We start from the raw sequence: 22778 nt of genomic DNA on the forward strand, positions 1-22778 counted from the left end.
CAATTCAGATTGTTTCAAAGCAGCTTTACAATGATACAGGAAAATAACAGAAGCACTTCAGTGCAGTACACAAGATCCAGGGGGCGGAGTTGGATCCAGATCTAAGGGGTGGGGTTAAGAATCAGGGGCAGATGGGTATGTTTAGGTTTACGTAATGTGGGAGGAGTTGGATCTGGATATTAACTCTATCAGGTGACAGAATGGAGAAAAACAGAAATCAGGCACGGTCGAGGGGCCAGTTCACCTCTAGCCAAAAAAGTTTAGTAAAAGTAGTAATTGGAAGAACAAAATGGCTCAATAGAACACTGAATAATAACCATTCATAATAATAGCCTAATATCATTAAGTCTTATGGGTTTGTTTGGAATGCGTATGCTAAATGATGAAGAAATCTAATTTTGGGGTGAACTATCCCTTTAAGAAATAATTTGTTTTGGTAAAGTCATCAGACATCTGTAGGCTACTCAGACTAAAAGTTGTATATGAAGAGTTCAGATGCAAAAGCCTCTAAATGCCATTTGAAATTTTCTTCTAAAATGATCATTTTTATCAAGCTTGTATATTTAAGTTTAGTAATTTCACTTAAATTACAATTAATAGGTAATCTTCATTGCCATTTAAGTGAAATTACTGAACTTACATATACAAGCTTGATAAAAATGATCATTTTAGAAGAAAATTTCAAATGGCATTTAGAGGCTTTTGCATCTGAACTCTTCATATATTGTTTTCATTCGACCAGGTGCTTTTTGAGGGTCAGTGAAAACGCATCGTTTCGTGTGTGTCCCTTTAAACGCAAATAAACTGCTGCTCCCGGCACAGAGGGCGGAGCTTCAAGAGTGTGTGTTGTTAGCAGCTCGGATTTCCTCCACAAGCACTAAAATGTAAGAAACTGTTCTGCCTTTTATGTTTAAACTGGAGTCGGACAGTGATGGAGAGACAAAGGAAGAAGTGACAACATGTAGAATGCAACAGGACGTTTCTGAATGGTAAGTTGATGGATTTATGTTGCTGATGTGGACTGTGGAGTTAACTAAGTCTAAAGTCTTTGATTAGCATTTTCTGTCATGATAATCTATAACATCTCGTGTTGTCTATTGTAAGATGCCTACAGAGTGACATGCAAATTTTCTCTATACAACAACTCTTCCTCTTCTCAACATAGACTGTGTGTTCCCAGTTACTATCTTGAGGTGACTGGGGGGGCTCCGTAGTCCTTATAAAACGATTTCTTTAAAAGCAAATATATTCCTTTGGTTTGAACTTTGAGCATTGTAACTTTCCAGATTTTGTTTATGCTCAAACAGCAACAATACACACTAACTAAAGTTAGAAAAGTTAAATCATAATCACCAATAATTGTGGTAAGACCAGCGATGCTAACGTTAGCTTAATAAAAACTAGCCTACTGAATGTACATGATACATGTGTTAGGGTTTCATGACATATCAAAACGTGTCACAAATAGCACACACACAAACACAAAGAACAGTCTGGAACAGTAGACGTGTCTGTAGAAGATAATTTGGTTTATTGATGATTAGTTGCTTTACTGTAATTCTATTTTCACAACTACCTTACTCTGTAGCACTATGAAGCTCTGTTTATTTTTTTTCCCTGACGAGGCTCATCCAATTCTCCCACCAGTTCCGATGCCAATCATCGAAACAATAAATTATTTCAAACAGTCCATGATCGAAAAACAAAGTTCATATAAACAGAGTTGGAATTCAGGTATAAAAATACGTTCTAAGTGCCACACAAACTTTAATACTGTCACCTTTAAGGCATGTTTTATATTTAACAAAACTGTGTATTTAAACAGTGTTCTCATATTCCCCACTTATAAAAAGAATGAAGAGGGAAATATTAGTAGCAAGCGTGTAAATATCTTATAAAATATAGCAAAACTAAAGAACCAGCCACAAACTGTCAAACATCTCTGAAAATAATCCTAAAACATGCAGATACATACCAAGGCATATGAAAGCATGATCTGTTAAAACTCTGTACTTGGGTGTTAATGTAAATACTGAAAGAAAACCAACACAAAAACTACAACTTTAAATACAACTTAATACCAAAGATTACTAAAGTAAATGTCTGGATAAAAGTCATTAGCGCAATAGGGTTTTACAGAGTGTTTCAAAATATTACATATATTCAATTTTAATGATTCGGTGTTAAAGGCAGCATTGAATTTGTATCACATTGATGCTTGGTCCAGCCTAAATTTCTGTAATTTAGATCATTTAGAAGCTAGTAACAATCAGTTCAAATGTGATTGGGTCACCTATCTGGATGATCCCAAATTATGACACAAGTAATGTTTCAATCAAGAAGATTTATGCCTTGACAAACAGCAATAAATCATAAAAAAAAAAAGATTTTTTCTTTAAAGGTTTGGGGTTGAGTTGTGGACAGCCTTCAGGTCGCCCACTTCCTGAGTAAAGTCAAAAGCTGACTCGTATTCTTCAATATCGCAAAAATGCTCATAAAACACTTGGGAAGAAATAAAGTTATCATAACTCTGAACAAAAAACTATTAAAATAAAAACAAAAGAACAAATAGGACATAAAATGTCAGAGATTGTTAGTCAGGGATATCAAAACACTCCATATCCATCCCCGCGGGCTGCCACAGCAAAGGCCGGGTAACCCTCGTAGGTTGCATAGGCAGTCAGGTCCTGACCCAGAGAAACAGCCTGTTTCAGCTGGGTAGCACTGGTGCTGGCAATTGTATAACCTGTGAAGCCAAACGGAAAAGACTCAGGGCAAAATAACTCTTGAAAAGCAAAAAGTTTATTTATATATTTTTTTTTAATGTTTTTTTTTTTTTTCAAAAAATATGTCTATCCAATTAGAAAAAAAAGTTTTGATGGGCTAGCCTACTATATAGAACTCAACTCATAGGATTATTGACTCAATTTAAAGCACTTTATGCCAAAAAGATTCTAAAGCCTACAAGAAGACGTCTTAAATGAATACATAATACATTCATGTTTGAGTTATTTATATTCTATTGATAAAGTATGTTAATGAGCTGTTTCGTTAAAATGAAAAAAGAATGGCAACAAAATGAATAAATTAAAACTAAATTCACAAAATCATCCCATGGTGGGATTGGGAACCCCTAAAAGGACGTAAATATTAAGTGGCTGACAGAAACCTTTTCAGGTTCTATATAACCTTTAACCTTTTCTTCTAAGAGTGTTTAGAGTTATTATACTCCATTATAACAGAATTAGCATCACAGCAAAAGAAGTATCAGTCTTACAGACCTCACATACCTGGGAATGCAGCAGCGGAGGCGTCAGCGCCCTCTGTCTGAACACCAAGAATCTGCAGAGTGTGTTCGGCCGCATGCAGCTTCGCCTCATCCATCGATGCACAGAGCTTGGCGGGGGTGAACGGGTGTCTGGTTGGACACACAGAGAACAACAGTGGTAAAAATACTAAAATGTAAAAATGTATTGTATATGCTGTTGAGAAAAATACTGTATAAATATTCTGTATGTTGGGAAGTGTTGTGTGCAAAGGGGCTTTCCCAGTCGACCTTTTCATTGTTCCTTGAACTAATTGCCGAAAGTACTCGGATTTTGGCACGTTCGCACTGCAGGAACTAGGAACGATTTTACGTCTAGGAAGAACTTCTTTTGGAGGAACTAATTTAGCTCCTACTTCAGAGTAGGGTTTAAACCAGTACTATAGGAACTATCCATGGCGTTAGTGTACGCAGAACATTATTTACATCGGTCTGCGCAAGAGCCGGAAGTAATCTCTTGCGCGTGTATGCGATATTTCGGAAGTATTATCTTCCACTGGGAAGATCTAAACAAATTTAGATATACAGGAAATCGTAATGGAAGATGATTTTGGTATATCACCAGGCAATATTTAATTTTTTTCACAACCATATTTAGATCACCATGCCCTCAGATCACTTGGACGTGGCTGTGGTTACAAGAGGTAAAACAATATAAATACTGTTAGTTTTCTTACACAAACCGCTCGTTTCGTGTCTTAGGCCATCAATGTGTACTTACATTTACGAGTCATGTTTAATTTGGACTTCTCTGTGCATGCTCTTTGAGGTGTTGACCATAGACCTGCATCATATGACTGACAGACAAGAGCGGTTTGACCTGAAAATATCAAACTTGAAACTACTGCGATAACAAAGACACCTACATCTTGGATGCCCTTGAGGTAAGCTAAAACATATCAAAAATTAATTTCAGAGTGAACTATCCCTTTAAGTTTTAAAGCTCAGACATGATTTTGCATCACTATCCATGAAAGGTGAGTTTCTGATGTAATGATGTATCTTGGAGTGTAGCATAACTTTCAATTTGAAGCATCCTTCATGTTCTTCACATGACTGCAATGCACAAAAATCTATCTAGGTAGAGAGCACATTAGGTTCAGACAGTTAATGTGAGTATCGTTTAAGAAGAGGTTAGGACGTACATATTTGGATATTGAGTAGCCAGAGCAGGGATGGTGACTTTGTAAAGGAACAGTTGCCTCTGATCTGGTCCAATAGCAGAGTGAAGCTGGTAAACAGGTTGCCCCCAGTTATTCTTTTGGCAAATATCCTCCAAGATCTGCAAAACAGGCAAAATGTTCCTTGGAGAAATGTTTCTTGAAAACTCTCTCTCCTTTAAATTCCACAAGTGATCTTTTCAGTGAGGTTATGAGTGTACCTGTGGGGCGTGTTTGATGCCTTGGGGCTTCAGAGTGACTGGGTTCATGGGCGTGAGCTCCATGCCAGGAAGAAGGTCATAGAGTTTTTCGTCAGGGCGTTTGTCTGTCTTGAGTTGGTATGTGGCGCAGCCACGACCCACGCCTGCATAGGCAAGGTATCCTCGCCCACCCAAACCACGTACGCCCGCTGCCCCTACAGGTACATTCATGTAAATTTCTAGGAATGCAAGAAGGCATTGATTCGAATCAAATCACCAGAAATCACCCAGGTTTCAATCAAGACAATCATATAGATGTATTCCAAGCCAGCACATTACAGAAGTTGCTTCTCATTTTGTGTCTGATCATAACTTTTATAGATTTGGCAGACTTGATTTCTGTACCACATCCATTCAGAACAATATATTATTGTCTCTAGACTGTAATATGCAGGCATGGATAACCCATTCAAATGTTAGACGGGACAAGCAAACTTTCAGTATAACAGAATATGTTGTTTATAGTCAAATGCAAAGAAGATGCAAATGCATGTTTTAACTGCCTGAAACATTATGTAAAGATCTTTCATTACTCAGACTGATCTCATGAAATGGCGTGTGTATGACACGGCAATTTGGATTTCCATTTTTGAAGTGCTATCAACACGCATAATCACTTTTCAGCGTGTTTATGAACGCCGTTGACTTAACGTTACATTAATGTATATATAAATATATGACCTACCCCAACCCCGTCCCTAAACCTACCCGTCACTGGGGTTTATACCATTTATGAGTCTTCCCCTACCATCCTAGGAAAAAAAAAATATTGCTCCCCAGATGTAGATCTACATTTTGCTTCGTTTCGGCGTGTACATGCACGCGGAATCACTCAGACATGTCATGTTGCATTACTAAGTATTTTGGACTCTTTAAAGTCACCATGGAATTAAAATGTTCTCAATGTGCTTCCTGAACTTATTGTGCGCAGTTATTCCAAATAAAATGAATGTTTCATATTATTTGATTAAAACACAATAAAAAGAATTTCCTCCAACCACCTGTATGTAACATACTCTAATTGATTTCATCCAATCAATAAGGTTCCTGTTTTTTCATTTAATGTGCCATTTCACAGAATATTTTTTTCATGTTGACTTCAATAATTGTAGTTTGGCCTTGTATTCATTTGATTGATTGATTGATTGATTTTAGACATAAAGTAGATCTTTTTGGTCATTAACATTCAGAACAATTATATATATATTCATTAAGAACTACTGCATTTTAGCAGATCATTCACAAGTTTGATTAACAGTTACAGAATGAGATATATTTGGACATGATTGTCGCACCTTAAATTGCATCTGGAACAGATTTCAACAAATGAATCAGATTACCCACCTCTCACAGAGGGTGAGCGTACCAGACCCCTGGTACTTATGTGCCCTTTGGTACTGGGGAAGCGGAATTGATTAGGGATAGTTGTGTACGCAGGGGGGGCGTAGAATATTGGTGCTCCTAGGTAGGCAGCTGAGGGGTCGTACATTTGGCCCACGGTGTATGCGTAGTCTCCCTGGAGCAGGGCACCGCCACGACCCCCCGTGCCTCGTGTGTACCGTACATAGCTGTCCTTATCCACTGGTTTGGCTAGCGTGACCTCAATGGGAGACCCGTCAATGACCTGGGGGGAAGTCCAAGTTTTTTATACAGAATACTTCGAAATGATTCTTTTTTCCTCTAGATTCGATTTCAATTAGGTTCACCTTTCCATTCAGTGCATCCATGGCATTGATGGCATCCTCTCTTTGAGAGAAATGTACAAAGGCATAATCTCTGATCTTCTTCACCCTTTCAACAGCACCTGTAGATTAGCAGACACTCTAAATATTTCAATGAAATCACATAAAACAAATGAATTCCTTCAGATTCAGAAACAGGTTTTGATTGGTCCTTGGTAAGGTAGGCATCATAAACATCGTTGTTCAAAACTAGTTATCCATATCCAGAGGCCAGAATATTGAGTGGCTTTTTATTGTTTCCAACAGCTCACCAGGTTTGATGCTGTTAAACTCTTTCTCAATGGTCTCCTCTGTAGTAGGCAACATCAGATTACGAACATAGAGGATCTTCACTGTGGCCATGGTGTCCTCGTCTACTTCTACCTCAGGTTCAGCCCAATCGACTGCGATAGGATGACCCCACAGTTGAATTCTCCCTGAAAGAGATTGTGAAATCTGTCTCATTGGCTATTCTTTTATCTCTCGCTCACCTCCTATGGGCAATGAACTAAGTATCTTTGGACTCAACATGAGTTCAGCCAGAGGGAAATCAATAAAATCGTGTCTTGCTTTGGAGTTTGAAAACAGATGATTGCTTTGGAAAACGTCTGTACATTTTGGGAAAGATGAGTGTATTTTTGGACATGACGTACAGGATACAGTATAAAATCATACTATAATAGTAACTATCACAGTACTGTATTTTCCGCATTATAAGGCGCACTTAAAAGCCTTAAATTTCCACAAAAAAAACGATAATCTGGAGCGCCTTATATATGGATCAATCGAGCTTTCATGAAGGTAGGAATAATCTCTGAACTGCTAGGCAACACCATGTAACGGTTAATGTTTTATATTTGGGCAACATCTTAACTTTGCGTTACAAGCAGCAACACTGACTCGGATAATAACAAGAGGGAGCGGGGCAGGTTGGAGACAGTAGAATTCGAGGAATTCGGGGACGGGAATGAACTAAAATAAGTGAGCTTTTCATGTCATACGTAACTGAACAATGTTGAGTATGCACTAACGTTTAATTTAGTAGTATCACGCCGGGTTCACAACAGACGCTGAAGCGATGCGTAACGGAAAATCATGCGCGGTCTGGCGCAGATGCTTATTCGGTTTGATAAGCACCAGATGCTTATTCGGTTTGATAAGCACCAGATGCTTATTCGGTTTGATAAGCACCAGATGCTTATTCTTTGCGGAGGTCGACAACCGCTTCTGCTCAGTTGTTGTTTATTCAGAGCTATTTTTTTTACATCGTGGGTAAGTAAATAACCTCATAATATATAAATACACCATGTTTCTGTAACCAAGAAGTTTGTACACTTCTTTTATTAATCCGTTGTCAAGACACACACTTATCAACTCCTGCCTTCCTCTGTCTTGTTGTTTCCCTGTTTGTTTGTGTGTTCGCATTTGTCACTCGCGGCATTTTAATTTGAAAATTGCTTATATTTTGACAATTGACCAGATAGTCAAGTGTTTCTTGGTGTAACTTCCTTTCCCGCGGAAAAAATAGACCAGACGCCGAAACTGGCGTTTCACGGTGCTGCTCTGCCTCTGGTGTGAACGACACCATAGGTTAACATGGGCACCGAAAGAAAGCGGCCTCCGTTCCGCGTTGCTTCAGCGTCCGTTGTGAACCTGGCGTCACCCCGAAAATCCACTGGATCCGGCATTGGCGCGGAACATCAGCGCCACGTTTTTGATGCGTCCCTAGTTCGGCGTCAAAGTCCACTGGGAGCGTCTCAGACGCATTTCAGCTGCGGAGCGTTGGTGACTTCTTAGTCTCCACCGGGTTTTTTATTTTTAAAATCCACCAGATCCTCATGCCGTTCTGTGTCTGACTTCCTGCCCGGTACGATGTGCTCTGTGCTGCTTGACGCGGAAATAGACCTGCTACCTATTCCCTGCGGAGCGGCGCAGAGAGACGCTTCTGGGACGCTTCTGAGACACGCTAGTGGACTTTAGAGCATTGACTATAATGGCCGCAATTAGCTCCGGCATCCGCAACACTGACGTTCCATGCCATAGATGGATCCAGTGGATTTTAGGGGTCAGACTTTATTTTACAACTACCCTGGATGCCAGCCCGAACTCCGCCCACAACATTTTTTGGACGGGAAGATCGGTCTGGACTCGATCCATTGAGGAGTAATTATGATCGGTTCAGAAATCATCGGGCCAATCAAATTGCCAGGGTGGGCTTTATACGATGATTGGCAGGTGGTCTTCAGTAACGTAATCCTCACGTCATCAAAGTGCGCTTGTCAAAGATGACTGCAGCTGGAGAATTGAGATGTATAGATTCCGCTGTCTCGTCTTTTGTAAAAAAAAAATCGACAGCGCATTCATTTTAATAAACAAACAGAGAACTGCGATCAAGGCATTTGTCGATCGGAAAGATATTGTTGGCGTCCTTCCTACATGATTCGGGAAAAGTGTAACTTATCAGCTGGCTCTGACGGTCGTTAAGAAGATGGGACGTAATAAAAAAGCCTGTGGTCGTTGTGGTTTCTCCTTTGGTGGCACTCATGGAGAAGTAAGTAAAAGAAGTAACACTCGTTATTTAACTTCTAAAATAAATAAAGTAGGCTACGTTCTGTATTTTAAAACTGCGCTATGCAAAGGAGTTGACTTACTGCGTTGCTCTGATTGGTTGGTTGGTCTACCGACTATCCAATTGAGTGCAGAGGGGTTTTTTTGTCCTGGTTCGGTTACGACACGCCTCATAATCAAAGCCCAATGGAGGAGATTCAGACTCATATTCTTTCTTGAATATGAGTATGACGAAGTCAGGCTATTTTACAACGGTACGTGTTTACTGAATTAGGGAAAAGTTCCCCTCGACGTTTGGGAGAAGTGTGAATAAGGCTGGGAGATATTGTTAATATGCACATTAACGTTTGAACAAGTTGTCAGAAAGCTTAATAAAGTTTGACTTTACCTAACTGTTTTGTTGACATTGCCTGGCATTTAGCACATCTAGTGGATGCATAATGCAAACCCAGTCAAACGTTTGACTGCAGTATCTTATGCGCCTTATAATCCGGTCCGCCCATATGAAAAATGTTCTAAAATACATCATTCATTGAAGGTGCGCCTAATAATCCGGTGCGCTTTATAGTGCGGAAAATGCGGTATACATGTATAACTTCAATTATTAGTTGTATTGAGTTTTACCTGGCAGCAGTTTCCTCCTGGCCATGGCGGCAGCTCTATGGCTTTCATACTCCACAAATGCAAATCCTCGGTTCTTGGTCTTGTCAGCAGCGCTTGGATAAACAATGACATCCATGACACCATCCGTCACCTTCTTCATCTCTGCCAGGATTTCCTCTCTCTTTTTGGTCTTTGGAATGCCGCCCACAAATAGACGACAGTTGTCTACACTTGCACACACACCCAGAAGTCTTCCATTCCTGTGTGAAGATGTGTGAGAATTGTTCAAAATGCTTCATTCACTAGATGTCCACTTTGAACAATGACTCACCGGATTTCGTAATTGTTGAGCTGCTTCATGGCATTCTTAGCCTCTTGTTTTGTGGAAAAGGTAACAAATGCATAGCCTCGATTGTTGCCATTGAAGTCCATCATCATCCGTACTTCGTATATGTTGCCGAACTGCAGAGACAGGTAAGCTTAACATTTTTACAGCTACGCCACACTACAATGTACATCACCACCTCTGCGTAAATACATTTGTGAAGTCTTGATTGTATATTTTTTTCCCTTCTGTCATATTCTTAGGTAGGAACAGGCTTCCAATCTCCTTTTATTTGGGGCAAGTCATTATTAATTTTTTTATTCTTTTTTTTTAGATTTATTTTAAATTGTTTATTTCCTATTATTTTTGTTGACCACCTTACTTTTTCACAGAGTGGTACCAGTTCATCCTCAAAGAGGTCTCGAGGAAGCTTTCCCACAAAAATCTCACTTCCTCTCTCTGGAGGCGGGCCTTCCCAGCCAGGAGGTGGACCACCATATCTCCTCTGGCCATTTTCCTGTGGAGAGAACATCTGATAACTCTAATAATATATAAGTTAATGTGCATACAGATCAGAATAAGCAAACACATAAATGAGTACGGTAATACTATAGAACTCAAGTTTGAACTGATCCACAGACATGTGCTGCTTTTTTACAGATGGAAAGAAGTGAGTTTTTTCCATTTCCACCACATGATGGTGCCACTACACTTCATACTAAAAATTCTGAAGGAAACCAGACAGATATACTGTCCGCATATCTCCATTCTCCAGTAGTGAAAATGTCAAAAAGATGGATATTATGGACCAGCGACAGAATTTTTATCTCAGATTTCTCAAGTTAGAGTCAATTTAAGCAAGTGTTTCAATCCCATAATTCCACAATGGCATCTGTCCTGCTACCCGAGGCTTTGGTAACTCCTACCTGGTGTATGTGAAATCCTGTGCGCTGGATCAGAGTGCGTAGCGCAGCCTCTTTCTGCATGCCAGTCAGTCCATCCCCACATTTTTGATTGGTTTCCATTGTGAGTGATTATCAGCAATAAATCAGCAAAATTAGGGGTGCTCACTGAAATTAAATCAAAGTTCAAACACACATAAATGATAGGGCAAGATAGTATACTCTTGCTTTAATTCTGAACATGATAAGAAGCCAAGACATGTTGCTCGTAGAGAGGTTCAAAGGTAAGTTGTTCATATGTCCTAACCATGCCTTTTTGAACAACGCTGGCTGGTCCATTACTAAATAGCCCCCTTTCTCTTGTAAGTGTAAACAAAATATCTAATTCAGGTGGAGGGGAAATGAGTTTTTGGTCTTAAAATAGGCATGTAACATCTTAATTTAATCATTGTTTCTGATGAAAGTTGGTTTGATCAGTATGAAGAGAGCTTTGGTTATACTGTTGGTTGGATTTTCATCTGCTGGACATTGTTGGCAAGAAAAGTGGGGAAAGGAACATTTTCCTCACCTCCAGGTCAAGGACCTTGGTGTAATTATTAACTAAAGAGAGCAAATCAAAACAGTAGACGATCATTGAGTCACATATGTGTTTTAAGAGGAGGACATCTGTGCCCTGCCCTCATTTCACACCTTGTTTCATCTGATGAAAAAGTCTTCCCTCAATCGGAACTTAAAGCATAATTCTATTATTACATCAGAAGATTGCTCTGACTATATAAATAGCTCAGTGCTCAGAAGACTTTTAAGAGATAATCTTAAATTAAGATTCTATCATCATCCGCTCATCATCATGTCATTTCAAGCCTGACTTTCTTTCTTCTCTGGAACATAAATATGTCTATAACAAATTTTGTCCATACTATGAAAATCAATGGGGTCCGAAACAACATTGGAGCCCATTGACATCAATGTATGGACAAAAAACAGACCTTTTTCAAAATATCTATTTCTGTGTATACTCTTTTAGAAGACAAATAAATATCTTCTTTTTCAAACTATCATAAATGTTTTTTCTTCATTAGGAGAAATAAAATTATAAGAGTATACATCTAAATAGTAGCTCTGATCATTTAATTTAATGATAAGTTCACATTTAAATCTATCACTTTTGATTGCAGACGGCTTATCTGAGAACAATTTAAAACATCGTTGGGATTTGTTTAGACCCCCGATGGAGACTCAAGATTTCTAAGCTCTGAGGAGAAAAATAGTGCAAGCAGACTTAAGCAAAATGAATGCACAAGTCCCCATTTATCTATAACAAGATCTCCTTTGTGATTATTCTTTCTTCAGAGAGAAGGGTGCTATCGAGCGTGATTGACTCACACAGCCACAAGTCTTTAAAATCATCAGTGGAGTGTCTATTTGTCTTTGTCTTTTTCAGCTTTACTTGATCAAAGGGAGATGCTGAAGAAAACAAAACATGGTGAGTATAGAATTGGGGTCAAATGTGACAAGACTGCATCTGGATGTAATCATGACAGTAATGACGACACAATGATCTCTGTTAGTGGCTCAAACAAGACACATGAAAGCTGTTAGTTAGCTATTAATTATACATGGTTTTATATTCATAAACAGATACATGACATTAGTGGCCAAAAGTGATGTCAGGCCTAAGAAAATGGAACCTTGTTTTCACCATGCAATAAAACAATAGATAATTACAACTCTATATTCCACAATTTCGACTTTTTTCGCAATTTATCGCAATTTATATTGCGTGGTCATGTCTCACAATTCAGCCTTTTTTTTTTTTCGCAAATAAAGTCCAGCTCTGAAGAAAAAAAGAAAAATGCAAGTTTCGTTGAACTTATAGAGTCATTAAAAAAAAAAAAAAAAAATCCCCAGACATCACCTTTTTTTGCCTCTACTGTATACTAACAAAAATGATACTAGTACTCTAATACATTTAGGCCTACACATATAAAAAGAAGCACTTAGTTGTTAAAATAAACTGTTTACAAGTCATATCTTGCCTAGGACATCAAGGATTGGGCCCCTGTGTGCTCTCTTGAAATTTTGTCTATTTCTTCTTTTCATAAATACTACAATGCAATGCATCCTACCATCAATGACAGCACTAATGTGTTTGCCTCTACAAATTCAATAGCTTGTGCAAAGCACAGAGAGTTTATCCAAACTGAAAAGACTTGTAACAGATGACACTGGTGGTTGAGATGCTATTACCGCACACTTTTACAGTTAGTGAATGTTGCCTTTTATTCAATCCATGTGGTGCATGGGACCAAAAATCAAAATTTGTGCTTTTTTTGAAGCTCAAACATTAGGGATAAAAGAGAGATGGCTGAGCATTACGAATCCATTAAAGAGAGCACTTTGACAGTTGGGAAAGGGCTCCATTAGTCTGCGGTTCATCCCCTGCTCTCTCCTGGACAACCTGGTTACCGTTTGCATAAACAAGATAACTAGACGTGCGCTTATCATGCCTGGATCTCTGGCTGCTTTTCAGCCCATGTTGACTGAGGCTAAATACACTTGTTCTGAAGGCCGCTGTGCTGTACAGAAACTGCAACACGTGTGCAGGGAATATAATATTTGTAAGTGCACTTCAAATGCATGTTACATTTGCAGAATGTCTCTGTATTTTAGCGTTTAAGATCATAAATCAAGAATGATATGCACTGTATCTCCCACCACAACCACACCATTGCTACTGTTTAAAACCATCTGTGAGGTGGTAATTAGCATGGCAATGGTTTAATGCAAACATATGATGGTGAAGTACCACATGCTGAAGCATTCCAGTAACAGTGAGCAGGGTTTATGTCAGCTCACCTCCTAAAACTATAAAATTCACATTTGCATGTACATATGTTACAACGTCACAGTTGAAGACAGGTTAAAGGTGATGAGTGGCTCGTTTCTGTATTAGAAACACAGATGAAGCCTTTCACAATAGAGTTTGCGCTGTTGAATCTTAGATCTTTCTTATAAATAAACTGTGATATTTACATAAATAGTCAAACGAAAGTGTATAATTCATTTGTGACCCATTATGTATTATAGTATTTTGCCTTGACAGTGTCCTTGCAATCACACTGGATGGTTTAAATGCAAAATGATCAATTGCATTGCACAATAAAAAGCATTAACAGAGCCATGTGGACGAGCACAGTGTTTTCTAATGCCACTACCTGACAAGTCTCACAATTTAATATTAAAGATGCAACTTACCTGAGCAATTTCAGAGATCACCACCCGGAAGACTCAGACCCTCATTCTGCTGAATTTGGCAACGTGTCACTGGGGTGATTCTGTAATCACATCATATCAAACTCCAAAGGTTCACCGTCCTGGGGCTGTTTTACAAGCTGGCGTGGTTAAACGTTAACCAGCTCTATCTCTGCCTCTCGCTGTAGGCCAGCCCTTTGACCAGGAACAGCACGATATCACGGTTCGCCTGTAGCAGGATGCCTCCTGAACCACAGATCATGCTGCAAAACAAATTGCTCTTTTGTGTCCCAAATTTTAATAGCTCTTGATCTATTTTATGGATCTCTTCTTTTCGGCCTTCTGCACATCATACAGGCTGAACAAATGCACAAATATACTGAAAATTAACATATTTGCATGAATACAAAGGGCCTGTGTTAAATTATATAGGTGCTCCCCAGCAATTCAGCATCGACAGGTTTTTCTGGGTCACCCTTGCAAGTTGCCACAGGGCCCAGGATGGTCAAAGTTGACCCTTTGACGGTCCTGATATAGGCTATACTATTCTGGTCCTGACGGTCCTATTTGTAAAGTAACATTTAAATTATTAAATGCAGCATTAGTCGCCATAAGATTTAGAGCTAGGGTCCCATAACATTTGAGAGAAAGAGAGAGAGAAAAGAAACTGATGCATACAGTATTAGGGATTTCAAAATCAGCTTATACTACTGTTCAAAAGTTTTATTTTATTCAGCAAAATAATGAGAAATGTTTCTGGGGCTCAAACTCAGCATATTAAAATGTGACAGTGAAGACTGGAGAAAAAAAAATCAGCTTTGCCATCATACAAATAGATAAAACTTACATTAACATAAAAACGTTAATAACGTTAATACAATTTCACAATATAACTGCCTGTATATTATATTTCTGTATTTTTTATTCTATATTTTAATAACTGCAGTCTTGGTGAACATGAGATACTTTTAAAAACATTTAAAACTGACCTCAAACATTAATGATCATGCATACATGCATTATCCCTTTAATAATACCACATTGTTTCTCACTCAGAATAAATAGGTCTTTAACCATGAACTATTTTAAATTTTAGGAAAGGATTTTTGAGGGGTCTGAAAACTCATTCACACAAATATGAAAACGCTGACCAAATTCCATGTTTTCTGTCCTAGATTGTTCTTTCTTTCCACTCAACACCATGTATTGATAAAGTAAACATAATACTGCTGATGTCTTGTTGTCATGGCCCACTGTTTGCTGTCTACTGACTTGTTTGTTTGACTTTGCTATGGACAAGTGGTCCCGGTTCCTGTGCTTTTAGGACAAACTCTGCTGTGCGCTATGTTCTATATAGCATCGTTTTACCTGAATTTCACACGAATGCAGCCATAACTAACCTCCAACAGTGAAGTTAATTTGTGTATTACTACCTAAGGAGGCATCCTTTTGATTGGGCTATAGACCGAAACTGGCTAGCTTTAATGTTTCATAAATAATGGCGCCCCCTTGTGAAGAAAAGCACCTACTGTCTAGATTATTTTTGTATATGTGAGATTCAGGCAATCAGGGGTTTCAGAGCCGGCCCGAGCCTTTTGGGGGCCCTAAGTAGAATTTGATTTGGGGGCCCCTCCCACTACATGGACCTGTGCTTGATGATTATTGACACAAATATCATGCAATAATGATACATTTCAAATTAATACAGTGAGCTTATGTATAAATACAAAATAAAAAAATAGAAAATATTTAATAAAAAATATATATTTCTTAAACATTTACTTTACCCCTTTTGCTAGCTCTTTGAAACTTCTTAAAACAAACTGTCTCAAAACATATCAAATAAATGATTTGCTAAAATAATGACAACTGAGATATCAAAAACAATAAGAGCAAGGGTTCAACAATGACAATTATTGTCGAAATCTGTAAAAATAGTATTATTTCTCAACTGTCCAGGGGCGATTCTAGGATTTTTTCAACTGGGGGGCACAAGAGGGGCCACAATTATTACAGAGGGGCCATTCTTATGTTGTGTATTTATGTAGAACTGTAGATATCCAAATCATTTCAAGTTCAGTAAGCTTTAAAATCAGCAATAAACAGTGATACCCTGTTATCTTTTAATAGCAGTTATTTACTGCTCTAAATCAAAACAATAAAATACAATTTATATTAACTTTTCACTTTACAAAAGTGATAGAAAAACTGTAATAAATAAAATAATCCAATGAATTAGTGTCCAACTCACAAATAATAATAGAACAGCCTTATTTATATAAATGCATAATTATATTAATCATTCATATAATAAATACACAATTAATGAATTCATAAAACTGTAATAAAATTGTATACATCTTTTTCCCCACATCCTATTCAATTTGCATTTCAGCAGTTGCAGTAAATTTGCATTGATGAATAGACCAAATCTGCTTATTTCGAGGAAGGCTAATTAGTCTTGAGCATATTGATTGTAAAATATCACATATAATACTTTGTTAGATAGCTACTTTTTCAAAAAAGTATGATTAAGTTTAATGTAATATATGTGGATCATAGAAACAGTGACTTAATTATCCAGTAGTATTAATTATTTATTTTGCTATTTAATCATGCATTTTTATTTAATTATCTTTTTTATATTTTTTTATTTGAGAATGTTTCTGGATGCAGGGATTAAATTAAAAATTCTTTTGACTGATTTTTTTTTTTTTTCAGGCCAAGTCATATTCCTGTAACTTTATTTAAATAGTCGAGACCAATAGCGTTTTAAGGAGAGATGTTTTAAACCGATCTAATATTGCCAGTTTGCGTAATTTAAAAGCTATTTTAATTTATAAAAAACAATTACTTATCTTGACAAATAGGCCTAATCAACCATCTACATAACTTTTCAGTGCATGTTTTTATTTATCTTATAAGACCAAACAATGCTAACTGGCTGAGGGAAAAGTGAAGTTTCATAACTTTATATATTTAACTTTTAGGCTATTTAACTTTAACTTTGTATCCCATTAGAGAGCTGACTTATGTTTAACTGAATTGTTTACTTGTTTGCTCATTGTATAGCTTATTATAGCCTACCTATTAGGCTACTTATACTTTTGAATGGGATATTATCATTAAAACTGACATTTAACAAAAGAGACATGGTTGTGTAATTTTATATATTCTAAAATATATAAAATATTCTTTATGTGTATGTTTTTACTATACATTCTCTTCACTGTGTGTAATACAACAAAACGATACAACCCTGTCTGTTTGTTAAATGTCAGTTTTAATGATCAATAATGTTTCACATTTTTAAAATGAAAATAAAAAGAAGCAGGGTTGTGTTTTATATTTCGTGTTATAAATATATGCAGTGAAGATAGTCAATGTGAGTTAAGGTTACCTGAACCACATTTTTGTGGCCATTAATCTGTTCATGATAATGTCCATTTATAAATGAAATGAGGCAGAGTGCTGTTTTATATGTATTTCGTTTTATTGTTGATGAAAAGAAGCAAAGTTGTGTTTTATACCATATAAGAGATAACCGGAGTAGCCGCATGCTGAGTGACGCGATCAAGAACGCGCTATTCCATTGGCAGAATGACCGGACTCGCGTCCTCTCGTCCTCGGGAGTTCGTTCTCCGAAGTTTGCGTTCTTGGTATTGAGAAACGACCAATATTGACCCGCGTTCTGTTTTCCATCATACGACCGCAGCAACCGAGCAGTAGCCTGACATGTACTTCTCAAAATCTAAGACTAATTGAGTGAACATGGAGCAGTTATTCCTTGAGCGGGAATTGAAAAACCGGAGTGGACCATGAGCGAAGTGATTACAGAATGCTTAGAGAGAGTAACGTGCTTTCGCTCCACTCCAGGCTTTATCATTTTCCCCTCAGCAGGGTGAAAACACATCGTCTTTCCTTAAAAAATAATAAGCTGTATAAAATATATCAACTTACCGTGTGGTTTTGAGAAGCATCGCGCGACGCGGAATCATGAATTATTCTACAAGCTGAAAGATTATGATTTGAATTTTTGAGTGACAGACAATTAGAAGGGTGGGGGCACACTGGGGGGCCAATCAGTTTTCAGGAGGGGCCAGTGCCCCCATGGCCCCTCCCCTGGCTACGCCACTGCAACTGTCTCAATACAGTGCAACTCCACAAAATCTTTTTTACAGACTGTTAGATTGTACGTGACAGAATCCAACAAAGTCTGTTACTATAATACTAGTATTGATCAACTGGCACTCGTTGTAGCTACAGTATATGTTTGTGTATGTCTTTTTCCCCTCTGGGCTTGCCGTAGATGGGAACGTTGAATGCTGCACAAAACATCCCGTAAGTAATCATGAATAGCCTATTTTGATCTTGCTTTTTTGTTCTCCTCTCTGTCATTTTCTTCGTTCTATTTTCGGCACCAGAGGGATACGTCCTTTTTTGTGACATGGCTGATTACCGTGAGTCCGTGACGTGCATGCGCGAGGTCTAGATTATGCGCATGACTTAAACGCTGGCAGATGCAGTTGTAGGGGGGTATATTGATCATGAAATCATAATGTTCTTGTCTTTAAATATTCATTCATTTATATTAATTAATTCATTTATGTCACTTGTTTAAGCCATCTAAAAAAAAAACATTTTCGACTCGATCGGGGGGCCCCCTGGTGGCCAAGGGGCTCCAAGCAGCTGCTTAGTTCACTTATGCCTCTGACCGGCCCTGAGGGGTCTGAATGGTGATTCATTCATTGACTCATACAACTTTGCCTCTTTAAATGCAAATGTTGTTGTGGATAGACATATTGTCTTAGGCATATTGAAAACAGTTCCACAGAGAATAGAGGATACATGTAGCACACATAACAAGCCTGAGAGCTATTGAGTCTTAAAAAGCTTCTTTTACCGAGTAGTATTGATTTCGGTTTCCATGTGTAAATTGGACTTTCTTTGCTTAAGCTCTGTCAGCAGCCGCACACAATTCCAGTCACAGTCACAAACTGTACTACTCCTCTCCGTCTCGGATGCCACTGCTTTATGACCTTTGACACTTCAAACACTATGAAAGCAACCCAGTCTTATGTGTTTTCAACTACCTCTGGAAGTGGACGAAAGTGGACAAGCTCAAAACGTTTTAGACCCAGGATACACCAGAATTTAGCGTCGTCCACTTGTGATCCGATCGACCAAAACACATCTTAACAACACAACCTTTAAGTAACTTTGCAACTACAACTACCAGTCATGAGAGTATTAGTAGACTGTCTGCTTCATATCTGCAAACACTTTATGTTGATGGTCCCTCAACAGTGACTTTGCAAGTACTTCAACTTTTCCACTAACCTAACAGTCTACTAATACTCTAATGAGATTTAACTGAAGTTACAATGTAGTTACAACGATAGTTAGTAGACTGTCTTAAGGGGACCAATGAAATAAAGTGTAACCTGGTTTTATGTAACTGGACTACATAACAGGTCCTCCCCTTTTAGGAATAAAGGGACCTTCTTATTAAAAAAATAAAATAAATAAATAATAAAAAATAGTTCACTAAAACTCCAAAATGAGATGTTAGGCAGAATGTCTGAACTATTTTTATCCTGCCAAAGTCCAAAAAGGCACAATAAAGAACCAAAATAATGGTCCATATGAGTTTTTCCTGATCCGTTTTTAGCTTTGGTAGCATTGAAATATTGAAACAATTTTGGCTATGCAAACACCAGAATGGGTGTCCTGTAACCACAACTATGAGTGCAAGAAAATGTTTGCACTAAAACATTAATCTTTGAACACTACTGTAAGTGGTTATGAATAATTATCTCTGAAATAATTATATTATATTTGTTAAATAATTATTTACATTGATTAGCCCTAGAAAACCAACACTTTTGGAGATATTGGCAGTCATTAGTTTTGTGTATACTGTATATCCTTCCATGCATTATTCATTCCTTTTGCCACGGTGAAATTCAGCGGAGGGTAACGGCTGTTGATTACAATTCTCTCTGCCAGGCTCCTGTTCTGCCCAGACACAGTGTTCTATAGCTAATAGAAGCATTTCTCACTTGAATGCTAACTAATACATTTAGCTCCCTCTTCATAAGCATAAGAAGAAGACTCAATTACAAACATGATTGTTGGGAGATCTGCTGAGAGTGAACTTCAGTTCTCTCAAATCAGATCAGCATTGAAATACCATGAGTTCAACTTTATCTGATTTAAATGTAGGTTATATACTGTATAATGCTTGTGTGCTGATTATATACTAAGAAAAAAGCCATAATGCAAGATAACAAGTGATTTTAAATCTATTAGATAGCCAGTTATATAAGCATTATGTTTACACTCTTAAAAATAAAGGCTCTTTATTGGCATCTATGGTTCCAAGAAGAACCTTTAACATACATGGAACCATTCCAATCCCCAAAAGGTTATTTATAGTGGAAAGGGGTTGTTTTTTCTTCACACTAAGAAAACATTTTTCTTTTAAAGAGATAGTTCACCCAAAAATGAAAAAATAGCCCATGATTTACTCACCCTGAAGCCATCCTAGGTGTACATTCTTCTTTCAGACGAATACAATCTAAGTTATATTTAAAAATGTCTTGGCTCTTCCAAGGTTGATAATGTAAGTGAATGGCTGTTTGACTTTGGAAGTAAGGCATCTAGGATGGCTTCAGGGTTAGTAAATCATGGGCTTATTTTCATTTTTGGGTGAACTACTATCCCCTTAAGAATGGTTTACTCAAATGTTCTTCTGGGGAAACAAAAATGTTTTTTGTTTTTTTCTGTGGCATCGTTGCTTAAACCCCGTTTAACTTTAATTCCAAGACTGTTATTCTGCAGTCATGCATTATGTGAATTATTAACTTAGCATGGTTAGAGATGTTTCAAAAGGTGGCTTCCTTAAGGAGAACTAGGCTGCTCTCGCCTTGTTTGTAATGTACATCGATATACTGTAGGTGTCAACACTGAAATGATTTAAAGCCAGAGTCACAGTTTTATCCAACAGCAGGATAGTAGTAGGATAAATATAGACTTTTTTTGTTGTTTAGTGGTTAAATAACCCTTGTTACCTTCTCCCATATTAATGTTTGCTGTTTTCACCTTTGTCTACTCTTGTTCTTAGAGGAAATGTTGTTGTTCTTTTAGGAAATCTTTTTCTTTGACTTGAAAGCAGTTAAAGCAACAACCTACTTGACCGAAATAGAGCTATGGGCCTACTTATTCGACTGGTTGATTTCTTTAAAAAGTAGCGATTTTGTTTGAGAATCAAAACCAGCCTGACAATGAATGGCATACGTTTTAGAAGTTTACTTCACTTCTACACAAGCAAATAAGAAAAAGTTTCTATTGCTGAACTCTGTCCAGAATTCATAAAGCAAAATGACGGTTGAACTTGACCAACAGAAGATCTAAATATCACAGATTGACCTCTTATACAAATGCAAAGAATAAAAACTTCAAACTGTTTTGGCTGTACAATGAAAGTCAATGGGGTCCAAAACAGTTTCTTTCTATAGACATTTTTTTTTCTATAGAAAGTATCAAGTTTCTTTATTTGTAATACCAAAAAGAAATGATGTCATACAGTCCTTATATGGTCATAGAAGTCCAGGAGGAAGGCAGACCAGGGGGCGGACCAGGGGGCTGGGTGGAGAACCAGGTCCATAGAGTGGAAGAGGAACTGAAGACGAAGGAAGAGCAGGGAACCAAGGTGGAGCAGGCTAAATCAAAGACCACCTCAGCAGAGCAGAAGACCACCACATCTGAGCAGATGGTACTGAAGACCCCCACGGTGGAGCAGAAGACCATCTCGGCCTTGTAGACAGAACCGAAGACCCCCACAGCAAAACAGAAGACTAACACATCAGAGCAGATGGAACTGAAGACCCCCAAGGCAGAGCAGAAGACCACCACATCAGAGCAGATGGTACTGAAGACCCCACGGTGGAGCAGAAGACCACCTCAGCCTTGTAGACGGAACTGAAGACCCCAACGGCAAAGCAGAAGACCACTACATCAGAGCAGATGGAACTGAAGACCCCCAAGGCAGAGCAGAAGACCACCACATCAGAGCAGACGGTACTGAAGACCCCCACAGTGGAGCAGAAGACCACCTCAGCCTTGTAGACGGAACTGAAGACCCCCACGGCAAAGCAGAAGACCACCACATCAGAGCAGACGGTTCAAAAGACCACCTCAGCCTTGTAGACGGAACTGAAGACCTCCACGGCAAAGCAGAAGACCACCACATGAGAGCAGACGGTACTGAAGACCCCCACGGTGGAACAGAAGACCACCTCAGCCTTGTAGATGGAACTGAAGACCCCCATGGCAAAGCAGAAGACCACCACATGAGAGCAGACGGTACTGAAGACCCCCACGGTGGAACAGAAGACCACCTCAGCCTTGTAGATGGAACTGAAGACCCCCATGGCAAAGCAGAAGACCACCACATCAAAGCAGACTGTACTGAAGACCCCCGCGGTGAAGCAGAAGACCACCACATCAAAGCAGACGGTACTGAAGACCCCCATGGTGGAGCAGAAGACCAACACATCAGAGCAGACGGTACTAAAGACCCCCACAGTGGAGCAGAAGACCACCTCAGCCTTGTAGACGGAACTGAAGACCCCCACGGCAAAGCAGAAAACCACCT

General features: G+C 38.4%; 1 protein-coding gene across 4 annotated transcripts; it reads right to left on the reverse strand.

The window, feature by feature from the left end:
• Positions 1-1512: 1512 nt before the first annotated feature.
• a1cf (apobec1 complementation factor) lies at positions 1513-14251 on the reverse strand. Of its 4 annotated transcripts, none has more exons than XM_039664769.2 (12): positions 14123-14251; positions 10889-11032; positions 10345-10479; positions 9969-10099; positions 9659-9897; positions 6739-6903; positions 6452-6549; positions 6090-6369; positions 4707-4900; positions 4471-4607; positions 3291-3418; positions 1513-2746 (listed from the first exon to the last, which is right to left on the reverse strand). In XM_039664769.2, the coding sequence occupies exons 2-12, from the start codon at positions 10985-10987 to the stop codon at positions 2607-2609; spliced, it is 1746 nt and encodes a 581-aa protein (XP_039520703.1). In that variant the 5' UTR covers positions 10988-11032; positions 14123-14251; the 3' UTR covers positions 1513-2606. The 4 variants fall into 4 exon arrangements, with proteins under 4 accessions (XP_039520703.1, XP_039520702.1, XP_088978104.1 ...); XM_039664768.2 differs by having other exon boundaries at positions 4707-4924; XM_039664771.2 differs by having other exon boundaries at positions 2657-2746; positions 3282-3418; positions 4707-4924.
• Positions 14252-22778: the final 8527 nt, after the last annotated feature.

This window comes from Pimephales promelas, chromosome 17 (assembly GCF_988280905.1).
Source record: "Pimephales promelas chromosome 17, fPimPro1.hap1.1, whole genome shotgun sequence".
NCBI lineage: Eukaryota > Metazoa > Chordata > Actinopteri > Cypriniformes > Leuciscidae > Pimephales > Pimephales promelas.